The sequence below is a fragment of the Indicator indicator genome, chromosome 6 (assembly GCF_027791375.1).
Source record: "Indicator indicator isolate 239-I01 chromosome 6, UM_Iind_1.1, whole genome shotgun sequence".
Classification (NCBI taxonomy): domain Eukaryota; kingdom Metazoa; phylum Chordata; class Aves; order Piciformes; family Indicatoridae; genus Indicator; species Indicator indicator.
In genome coordinates, this window is record NC_072015.1 from 24,903,088 (window position 1) to 24,914,141 (window position 11,054).

Sequence of the window (11,054 nt, forward strand, 5' to 3'; positions counted from 1 at the left end):
TCATTTTTGCCTCATATCCCACAAACTGGGATATGAATCTCCCTCATTAACCACCCACATGCTAGACAATGTAGAGGAAGAGCACATTCTGGACTTCAGCTAGCAGAAAATCATTTTAAACAACACAGAAGTCACTGCCTGCGGTGGCATTTGTAAGTCTGCAGTGCACACCAGTGGCACACAGCAGTATATGCATTTTCCCACTGCTTTCAGTGGAAGGTAAAATCACTTTGTGACTTCTTAGTCCACCTTATTCCATCTTATTCCATCTTATTTAACTTTTAAACCATCAGAAAAAATTGTCTTTCAGAAATGACAAAGTCAGATACAAACTATTGAGGAAAACCTGCAAAGAGTCTAGACAGGAATGCTTTACTGTGCATGTTGTAAAGTTAAATTAGTATTTCAAACCTTAACATTTTGACAGTCTTGCTAATTATGATTCTGTGTTTGCAAAAATTAGGGCAACACAGCAAGAATTTCTTTGTTTTATGAAGAGTCCAACGTCCAAAGATAATTTTTTTCTGTCTTTCATACGGCAAGTTTAGTTAATTGATCTGTAAACTAAGCAGTATCTGGCAAAACTGGATAACCATTTCCAGCATATTCAGCTAGCAGGTCACAGGATGTTAGTTGGAAGGGACCTCTGGAGATCTTCCAGTCCAAATCCCCCTGCCAGAGCAGGACCATACAATCTAGCACAGGTCACACAGGAACACATCCAGGCAGGACTTGAAAGTCTCCAGAGAAGGAGACTCCACAACTTCTCCGGGGAGCCTGTTCCAGTGTTCTGTCACTCTTACAGTAAAGTTCTTCCTCATGTTGAAGTGGAACTTCCTGTGCTGTAGTTTCCATCCATTGTCACTTGTCCTATCACAGGACACAAATGAGCAGAGCCTGTCCCTTCCTGACACCCAGCCCTGAGATATTTATAGATATTGATTAGATTCCCTTCCAGTCTTCTCCTCTCCAGACTAAACACCCCAGGTCTCTCAGCCTTTCCTCATAAGGCTTTTGTGTTCTTCAGAGAACTTAAAGATTCCTGTTTGTTTTTTTTTTTTTCACTACAAAAATTGCTTTAAAACCCGAACACATCTAATGCCAACACCCTTTATTTATTCAATGCTTTTGAGGTCTTGATTTCTGGCCCTCTGTGGAGTCTTGTGCAAACACAGTGATAATGCAGGGATAATTTTATTGTTGATCTATTGCCTCACCCTTTTTAAGAATAACAAAGTGGTTTAGGGTTGTTAAGAGGTTTTTTTGTCGTATATATGAAAAGCAATGTATAGGAAATACTGATTTAGTACCCCTCTAAGAGCTGCAAGCTCTTCCAGAAGTGGAACTGAAGCTTATTAACTAAACAGTACATACAAAATGTTTTTTACAGCTAAGATATATTGACATTTACATATCACTTTATGGACTGAACATTATGTAGCAAATTCATAAATAGGTCTCTCCAAAGGCCCCAAATATATCTAATGGTCTGTGATAGAACTGTTAGGTCACAAATTCACAGTAATTTGGAAATAGGCTCCTGATAGTACATTTTTCCTGCAATAAAGACAAAGTTTAAGGAAGGGACACTCTACTTACATTCTTCCTTTCTCCCTGGAAAAATATTGGGCAGACATAAAGCATTAATTCATTAGCTCCTAAAGAAAGCCAAGATGCAATTTTCACTGTCCAGTCAGCCAAGTAAAATTTAAACCCTAATCTGTAGTCAGGAGGCAATCTTTAAGAAAAGCAGATAAATAGGACTTGGTTTGAAACTGTTCTAAAGAAAGAATACTTGAAATAAAGAAAAGGCCAGAGAAAGCTAAATGGATGAGGACTTCTGAGCATCCTTAGATAAACAGATAAAATCATGTGCAGTAAAAACCAGATGACATTTGAGAAGATTTCAACAATAAACTGCTAGTGTTAACTTTCTCCTTTTACTGATTAATGAGAGAGCAGAATGTTGGTAACAGGAAGAGAAAATATCAGTTTTAATGCTAAATGTAACTTCATAGAATCATGGAATTGTCAGGGTTGGATGGGACCTCAAGGATTAGCCAGTTCCAACCCCTCTGCCATAGGCAGGGACATCTCACACTAGATCAGGTTGCTTAGAGCCACATCCAGCCTGGCCTTAAAAACCTCCAGGGATGAAGCTTCTACCACCTCCCTGGGCAACCTGTTCCAGTGTCTCACCACCCTCATGGGGAAGAACTTCTTCCTAACGTCTAACCAACTCTCCCTTCCTCTACCTTGGATCCATTCCCCTTAGTCCTATCACTACCTGACACCCTAAAAAGTCCCTCCCCAGCTTTCTTGTAGCCCCCTTCAGACATTGGAAGGCCACAATAAGGTCTCCTGGCAGCCTTCTCTTCTCCAGACTGAACAACCTCAGCTCTCTCAGCCTGTCTACTGTTGTATCTGTTAAAAATTGTCTGATTTAGGACCCTATACCAGGGCAAATGCAATGCTACAAAGCTACATATAATGCTTGCAGTAGCTACAAACATAATTGCCACTTTATTACCTTTTTTTAGTTAACTCAATAGACTGAAAAGGTCAAGAGATGTTCTTCTTCCCCTCTACTCTGCCCTGATGTGGTTGGACTAGGTGATCTTGAAGGCCTCTTCCAACCAAAGATATTCTGTGGTCTGTCTATATTTAGTTCTATAGACACACATTTTGAGTTTTTTTGAATTCAGGAGGTCCTCAGCCCATTGTTCTGAAATCTAAATCCTAAAAGCTGCAACATAAACACTTCTCATTCTTCTGCTCGTGAATTTGTATTCAAGTGAACACTCCTTTCCTAGCACCATTCATACACAAGCAGGTAATGTTCTGAAATTACTCCTTTAAATGTTGCCCCACATGGGCCCCTTCAGCCTGAAAACAAGCCTAGCTGGACCCTGAGCATGGCTTGCTGTACATCAGGGCCACCAACCTGACCACAGATGGAGACAGGGCACCAGCACCTGCCTCCTCTGGCCAGTTCCTTCCTGTGAGACTATGGAGCCACCCTTGTGCTTTACTCAAAGCTCCCCAGCACTGGTGATGCCATGGCTATGGGGATAAATAGTTGATAAAGGGTTGATTTATCACATTTCTAAAGCCAGAAAATAAGAAGGCTCTATTTAGTTCCTTACTCCATGTCATAGCCATGTAAAGGCTTGCATACCTGCTTCAGGCTTTCCAGCTTGGTTTGTCTCAGTTCTTCATATTTCCATTTCCAAAGAAACAATTCGTTTTCTATCTTTTCCATTTCTTTTTCCAGAAATACATTCATTCTGAAAGAGTATGTTAAAAGTCAGGATTACATCTTTTTTTGAAATGGACCACAGACAAATTACTTCCAATTTTTCTTTTCATAGCTTGAGCTGTATTTTGCTGCCTTTGTAATCTGTATCTGTATCTGTAATCTGTATCTGGGTTTTATTACAGAATCACAGAGTGGTAAGGGTTGGAAAGGGCCTCGTGAAGGGTCACAGAATGGTAAGGGTTGGAAGGGACCTGCTAAAGCAGGTTCACTTAGAGCATGTTGCACAGGTTCAGGTCAAGGTGGGTTTTCAGTCTCTGCAGAGAAGCAGACTCTACATCATCTCTGGGCAGCTTGTTCCAGTGCTCTGTCACCCTCAGAGCAAAAAAAGGTTCTCCTCATGTTCACATGGAACTTCCTGTGTTCCAGTTAATGCCTATTGTCCCTTGTCCTTGGCTAGGCACCACTTAAAGAGTTTGTTCCCATCCTCTTCACACCCACCCTTTAGATACCAGTAAGCATTGATAAGATTTCCTCTAAGTCTTCTCCAAGCTAAACAGTCACAAGTCTCCCAGTCTTTTCATGACAGAGAAATGCTCCAGTCCCCTCATCATCTTTGCAGTCCTCTGTTGGACTCTTTCAAGTAGTTCCTTATCTCTTGAACTGGGGAACCCAAACTGGGCACAATACTCCAAAGGTAACCTCACTAAAGCAGATTGAAGTGGGGAGTAGAACCTCTCTTGACCTGCTGGTCACACTCTTCTTAATTTATCCTTGCATATCATTGACCATCCTGGCCACAAGTGCACTCTGCTGGCTTATGGTGAACTTGTTGTCCATCAGGACTCCCAGGTGGATATTGAAATCTCTATTATCGATTATTCCAGGAGATTTACCACAAATAATAGCCACACTAGTTTTTTTTCTATTCTGAGGCTAAAGGAATTTGTCAGTCTTTTTACTAAAGATATTATTGCCAGGCTGACTATAACTGCATCCTGGGAATATGTGCTTTAAAATTCATCTTCCACAACAGGACTGCTAACTTTTAAGGAATTAAAGCCAAGTGTATTGATCAGATTTGTCTGGGGCATTTTTTATTCAGTGTATTGCAGGCATGCACAGACATACACAGAATTACACAGAATGGTTAACATTAGAAGGAACCTCTGGAGGCCATCTGGTCCAAACCCCCTGCTTAAGCAGGGCCACCTGGAGCTGGTTGCTCAAGACCATGTCCAGATGCTTTTTGAATGTGTCCAAAGATGCAGACATAGCAACCTCCTGCTAACCACAGGAAAGATATGGATCTGATGGAGTGGATCCAGAGGAGGCCCACAGAGCTGATCTGGGTGGTTGAGGACAGGCTGAGAGAGTTGGAGTTCTTCAACTTAAACAAGAGAAAGCTCTGAGGAGACCTTATTACAGCCTTCCAGTACCCATAGGGGGCTTATAAGCAAGATGAGGATAGAATTTTTAGCAGGATCTGTTGCAACAAGACATGGGCTGATGGTTTCAAACTAAAAGAAGGGAGATTTAGACAAGGTAGAAGGAAGAAATTTCTTTATGTGGAGATTGGCAAGATACTGTCACATGTTTACCAGAGAGGTTGTGGATACCCTCTCTCTAGAAGCATTCAAGGCCAGGATGGATGGAGCTTTGAGCAACCTGATCTAGTGGAAGGTGTGCCTGCACATGTCAGGGAAGTTGGAACTGGATAGATGATCTTTAAGGTTCTTTCCAACCCAAGCCATTCTATGATGTCAGCCATAGTGCCTAGCAGAGGATTTTAGTGTGTAATTCTACATTGTAAACCCAACCCTGAAGTTCTTTGAAAGTCAAAACATAAATTTTGAGCTCATTTTTTTCTTCTTTGCCCCCGACCCCGCCCTGGCTCCTTTCTTTTTATATATTGCAAAGCCCAATCCATGGCTTAGGGGTGTATGGCATTGCTGAAGATAGCTCTAAACAGAAAGTAGGAAGCATAGATCATCTCAGGATGAAGTAGCAAAATGCCTTATGGAGAGATTAGTCATCTAACTAAGGGCAAGTTCAAACACTGGATCTGCATGAGCTACCTTGCCCCTGGAAAGAATGCACCCACAGTTTGGGAGTACTGCATCCAAACCAGAAAACTCTGCTGAGAAGTCCTGTGCTTTATGAGTAAGATCATACTGACTGCTAATGTAACCTTTGGCCCTGGGAATCAAGCTGTCTGTGATCCAAGCTTGCTTTTAATGCGGCGCAGCTGTGTGTCCTTGGCTCAAGTTGACTGAGAAAATTGCTATGTGGTGAGGAAGAAGCTGTGAGAAAGTAAAGTTAAAGCCATGCAAGATAAGAAAAGTGAAAATGCAGATGGACAAGATTGCCGAGAGACTCAGGAGCCAAAATACTGACATGAAAAAGGGTAAAACCTAAGAATCTGAAGATGGAATCTCAGCAAAATCAGCTGATTCCACTAAGCAGTAGAGATCAGCCTTGTCTGAGCTGGCACATGACAGCCTGCTCAACAAAGACTCCCAGGGCGTCTCAAGGAACTGGTGACTATGGTGATGCTTACCTTATTAACATTATTCCTAGCGATTTATTGTGTGCATTGCCAAAACCCCAGCAGCTTCATACTTTCAAGTTGCACATATCCTGCTTCCAGAGCATCCTTGCACATGGGGAGTGTTGCCCAGTGTCCTAGAGAGGGAGTCATTACACCAGTGCTTGCTGATTTGTGGAAATCGGTGCTCTGTGCTTAAGATTAGCACTGCCTTATGTTGTGTGGTGTAGACCTGACCCAGTTCTTACCATCTGCCAGGAAATTTATTACTATACACCCTAGTCAGTAAATATCTAGGCATAAATGGCAAAATCTGTCCTTCTGAAGTACAAACTGGCCAGAAAGGCATGTGAACAGACAAACCAAAACTAGGAGGTAGAATGAAGGTTCATTAACATTTTGTCTAAGAAGTTATGATAGAACTCCCCACATGGAGTACTGGGTCCAGTTCTGCTGCTTCTAGCACAAGAAGGACATTGAACTGCTGGAGGGGGTCCAGATGATCAGAGGGCTGAAGCAAATCCCCTATGGGGCAGGCTGAGAAAGTTGGGGCTGATGAGCCTGGAGAAGAGAAGGCTCCAGGGAGACCTTATAGAGGCCTTCCAGTACCTAAAGGGGCCTGTGAGAAAGCCAGGAAGGGACATTTTACAAGGGTTTGTAGTGACAGGGTGAGAGGAAATGGATTGAAGCTTGAGGAGGGCAGATTCAGAGTGGAGATTAGAAAGAAATTCTTTCCGATGAGGGTGGTGAGACACTGGAACAGGTTGCCCAGGGAGGTCATGGATGCCTCCTATGTGGAGATGTTCAAGGCCAGGTTGGATGAGGACTTGGGCAACCTGGGCTAGTGGAAGGTGTTCCTGCCCATTGCAAGGTGAGTAAGAACTAGATGATCTTTAAGGTCCCTTCCAACCCAAACCATTCTATGATTCTATGAAATTTATTTTGGTCCAATAAGCATACAAACTTTCTTCATGTACTTCCACAAATTGCCTGAATTACCTTATAGTCTCTGATTAATTATCATTTAATAAGCTGTCATTATTCTCAGAAAGCTTCACAAACTGCCAGCCACTACTTTGAGCCATAACAACAGCTTCTGCACCCCCCCCTTAATACTAAGTAACCCTATTTCCAGCACTATTTTATCAGCACAGGTATCTTGAATAAGACTGTTGAGAAACAAGCTGTGTGCTCCAATAAAGATGCAGTGCATGTCCTTTGGGTAGCCCTCCTTTTCTTCTAGTTCAGCTTCAGAGAGTCCCTTAAGGTACTTCTTGCTGCTGCTAGATGACCTTTTGAGGTCCCTTCCCACCCCTAACGTTCTGTGATTCTGTAATGTGTGTGTCGTTCTTTCTGTATTATCTGCTTTTCACAGACCTTGCTACAAAGTGAAGAGGTTAAGATTAACAGCATTGCATGAATGCCTTGCAGCTGTATTCATGTATTTTTCATTTAAAACCATCCTTAGCCATTCTGCAGTTGGATTCGTTCAGTGTCTGCTGGTAGGGTATATGAAAATTTGTTGCTTTGCACAAAGCACTTCAATAACTGAGCATCATATACATTAGATACCACTGTGTTGATACCAGATTGCAAATAAGTATAATTTTTTTAATTAACTGTACATTCTTAACAGTTCTGTGCGGAGCACTTCTTAACTAAATGACATACAAAGCAAGGAAAACAATAAACACACTATGGTGAATTCTCTCTCCAAATTCTTCTCAAAGCCTTTTAAACAGCAAATAATAAAACTTAGAAGTGAGAACATATAAGCTATAAATGCAAATATCACCATATCTGGTTTAGAAAGTATCTTAAACTCCCTTATTTTAAATACAGATTTCCACAAGTGGAAGATGTTTTGCACTCACTCTCTTTCCTTCTGTAAGATTTTCTGCGTCTCAGCCAAATGCAAATGCAAGACTGAAATGTGTATTAAATCATTCTCTGTTGTCTTAGCTATGCTGTCCAAACTTCTTTCAGGTTCCTCCAAACAGATCCCAGGATCTCCATCAGGAAGGGAATCAGGAGGCTTTATAGAGATTTTTGCATTGTGATTTCTTTGGTCATTGATTACCTCTACACCCTGAAAAAAAACAAAAATAGGATATTCAAGGAAAACATGAATTAAGAGAAAAATCTAACATCACTTCTGCAGTGCTCAAGCAGGAGAAGATCTACTGCCAACACTTTCCTAGAAAGTTAAGTCACATAGGAGAAAAAAAGGCAATGAGTAACATCTTACACAGTTGTAGTGTATGTGGATGGAGCGTGCAAAAATGTCCTTGTACTTGGATCACTGTCACTTTGTGACATGTTTCACACCTTCTCTTATGACTGGCTTCATATCCAAAATATTTCTAATGTTTCTTTGCTCAAGAAATAGATTTGAATTATCATTATCTGAAATAGATTTGTCATTATCTAGCTGTAACTATGGTTAAGAGAGAATTCTGGAACTTACAAAACCAGGAATACAATTTATAGTTACAATTAATAAATGAAGAAACTCTGCATGAAGAACTCTTAAAATTCTAATCTGTGTTGAAGCAGGTGATGGATTTATACCAGTTTTGTATAAGAAGGGAAGTTACCTGCATAACAGTAATTTGGATCCCATTCAGAAAGTAAAAGCATTTTAATACCTATTTTGAAGATGTTTGGCAGAGAAAGCATAAGGAAAATTAATCACAATTGGGGAAAAAAATATTTCTCAGGAAGACTGAACATCACTTATAAACAAAAATTTCCTCAAGAAATTTATTTGAAATCACTACTGACAAATTGTGTTTAAAAAGCTAATCTCATTTTAGCAGATTATCATCAGTCTTACGTTCATAGAATCAGAATCATTAAGGTTGAAAAAGACCTCCAAGATTGTCAGATTCAATCGCCCACCCAACACCTCCAGGACCACTAGACTGTGTTCCCAGTGCCACAAATGCCTGAACTCTTTATCAGAAAGTACTAGAAGCTGCTGAACAGATAATTCTGTTTTCCATTCACATGTAAAGTTTTGATTTTCAGGTGGTGCTTTGTTTTACAGCAAGAAGTTGAAAGATATTTTGTGTCCTTGCTGCGGTGCATTTGTCTGCCCAAAAATACCACAAAAGCATGAATTTTTTGGCTAAATTTATCCTCAATACCAACACTTTAGTGTTTTTTTTTGTTTGTTTGTTTTTTGTTTTTTTTTTTCCCCCAGAATTCAAGGGAATATATTATGTACATTACAGAATGAGTGAAAAATCTCAACATAATACATTAAGGCCTAAAATCCTGAAAATTTCTATTGGATTTATGGTAAAAAAAATATTCTAGATCCTGCAATGTAGGATCCTGTTATCTCCAATGACTGTTATCAATCAGACAAATAATGGTTTAGTTTTTATATGGAACTGTCTATGATGACTATATTATGAAGACTGCCCAGGGAGGTTATGGATACCCCCTACCCGGAGATGTTCAAGGCCAGGTTGGATGAGGCTTTGAGCAACCTGGGCTGGTGGAAGGTGTCCTTGCCTCTGGCAGTGGGGCTGGTACTAGATGAGCTTTGAGGTCCCTTCCAACTCAAACCATTCTATGGATCTATAACTTACACCAAGGCACAGAGTGAAGAAGGGGTAAAACATGACCAAATAGCTGTATTTTGATGAATGTAGCTGGTTCTTTTGTATAGTACTAGGAGCTGTATAAAACATGCCCATACTCGATTGTTTCATTCTTTGTAACACCTTAATTGCTCTGCTTGCCAAGCAAAAAAAAAAATTGTGACTGCTGAAGAATTTGCCTCACCTCTTCCCCACATTTTAGAAACTGCATGAAGGGAAAATTAAATCATGTTAGTTCTAGAAGCCAAGAACCTGAGCCTGGAGCCTGAAAAGTAGATAAACCATAGAGAATTCAGATAATATAGATAACCTTTTTCCTTAAAACATGAGAGTCAGAACAGAACTCTTAAGTTCTGGGATATGACAGTCTGTTTCTGTTCATTAAATGTTTGGCTGTAATTGAAGAGCATCAACTGTTTTCCCTATTTCTATATGTTAACAATATTGGGTGGGTGAAAAATGAAACCAGTTATTGAATGTATGAGGTAGTATTTTTTTGCCAAAATTCTTGATAAACGCTATTTCTAGATCTACATCCATAATCTCCCAGTTCTTCATGAATATACCTCTGTTCCTTACCTTCTTTGTGTCTTCTGCCACAGCAATCTTGTTGGTTTTGCTCACTTCTTTCACAGGTTCTCGTTCCAGAAACGTTAACTGGTTTAGGTCTTTTTTAATATAAGATATTTCTGAGCAACTGAGTTCTGTCTTCCAAGTGGCTACATGTTCCAGCTTTTCCTTTTCACTTACTAAATCCTGATTTATTTTTTTAAGCATACTCAATTCTTTCACAACACTGTCCAATTTGATTCTCAATTGTCTCACTTCCTCTCGGGCTTTGTTTCTTTCTCCTCTTACTTTGCTCCATTTCTCCCTCCAGTTAGCTGTGCAATCTGACCACCAGCGCATGGTCTTCTCCATTTGAGCGGCTCTGGCTTTGACTTCTTTCAGTTCCTGAACCTTCATCGCTTCAAAAATTTCCCAATCACTGCTGTAATCCATATTCATGTATGGATAATGAGATGAAAATGGGCAGAAACTTTGAGGTGGCAGATTTGAATGACATAGATGGGCACCTGGCTGGCAATCTTCAACTAATTTATAAGGTTGTCTTGGTTGAGTCCCCAAAACCCACGTCTCTTCCATTAGTTCTGGAGCAGAACCTACGTTCATCTGTTGATTCATCATTTAATTTCACTCCTCCTAAAAAAAAAAAAAAAGACAAAGACCAACAAGAATTTATCTTCCCTCAATGAAAATGTATTAATAACCACAAACAGTACTTTATTTTACAGTTATAATAATGAGATAACCTTAATAATGCTGTTGAGGATTTAGAAATGTGCTTCATCAACAAGAAATAGCTATTAAAATATTAATTTTTTTATGTAATATTTTCAGTAAAGTGTAAAGGGGCAAATCTCTAACTTGACTAAGAAGAGCTAGCAAAGTAAGTGTCATTAAATAATCATAGTGTCTTGAAAATTTTTAAGTCTGGAGAAACCAGGTACAAGCTTTCTTCCTTCAAGAGAAGATTAAATTGAAACAATATGTATTTTAAATGTCTAGAACTAAAATCACAGATTCATTTGACTTCTTTCTCAAACTGTGGAACTTCATGCTAGGCAAAACTATAGTA

The 11,054-nt window shown here is 39.9% G+C and overlaps 1 protein-coding gene across 1 annotated transcript in view; it reads right to left on the reverse strand.

The window, feature by feature from the left end:
* Positions 1–10,600, reverse strand: part of CCDC102B (coiled-coil domain containing 102B) — a 111,683-nt gene extending 101,083 nt beyond the window's left edge. Inside the window, 3 exon segments of the mRNA XM_054382008.1 lie at positions 3,179–3,287; positions 7,679–7,893; positions 9,995–10,600. Of these exon segments, the coding sequence (XP_054237983.1) occupies positions 3,179–3,287; positions 7,679–7,893; positions 9,995–10,600 (930 nt within the window).
* Positions 10,601–11,054: the final 454 nt, after the last annotated feature.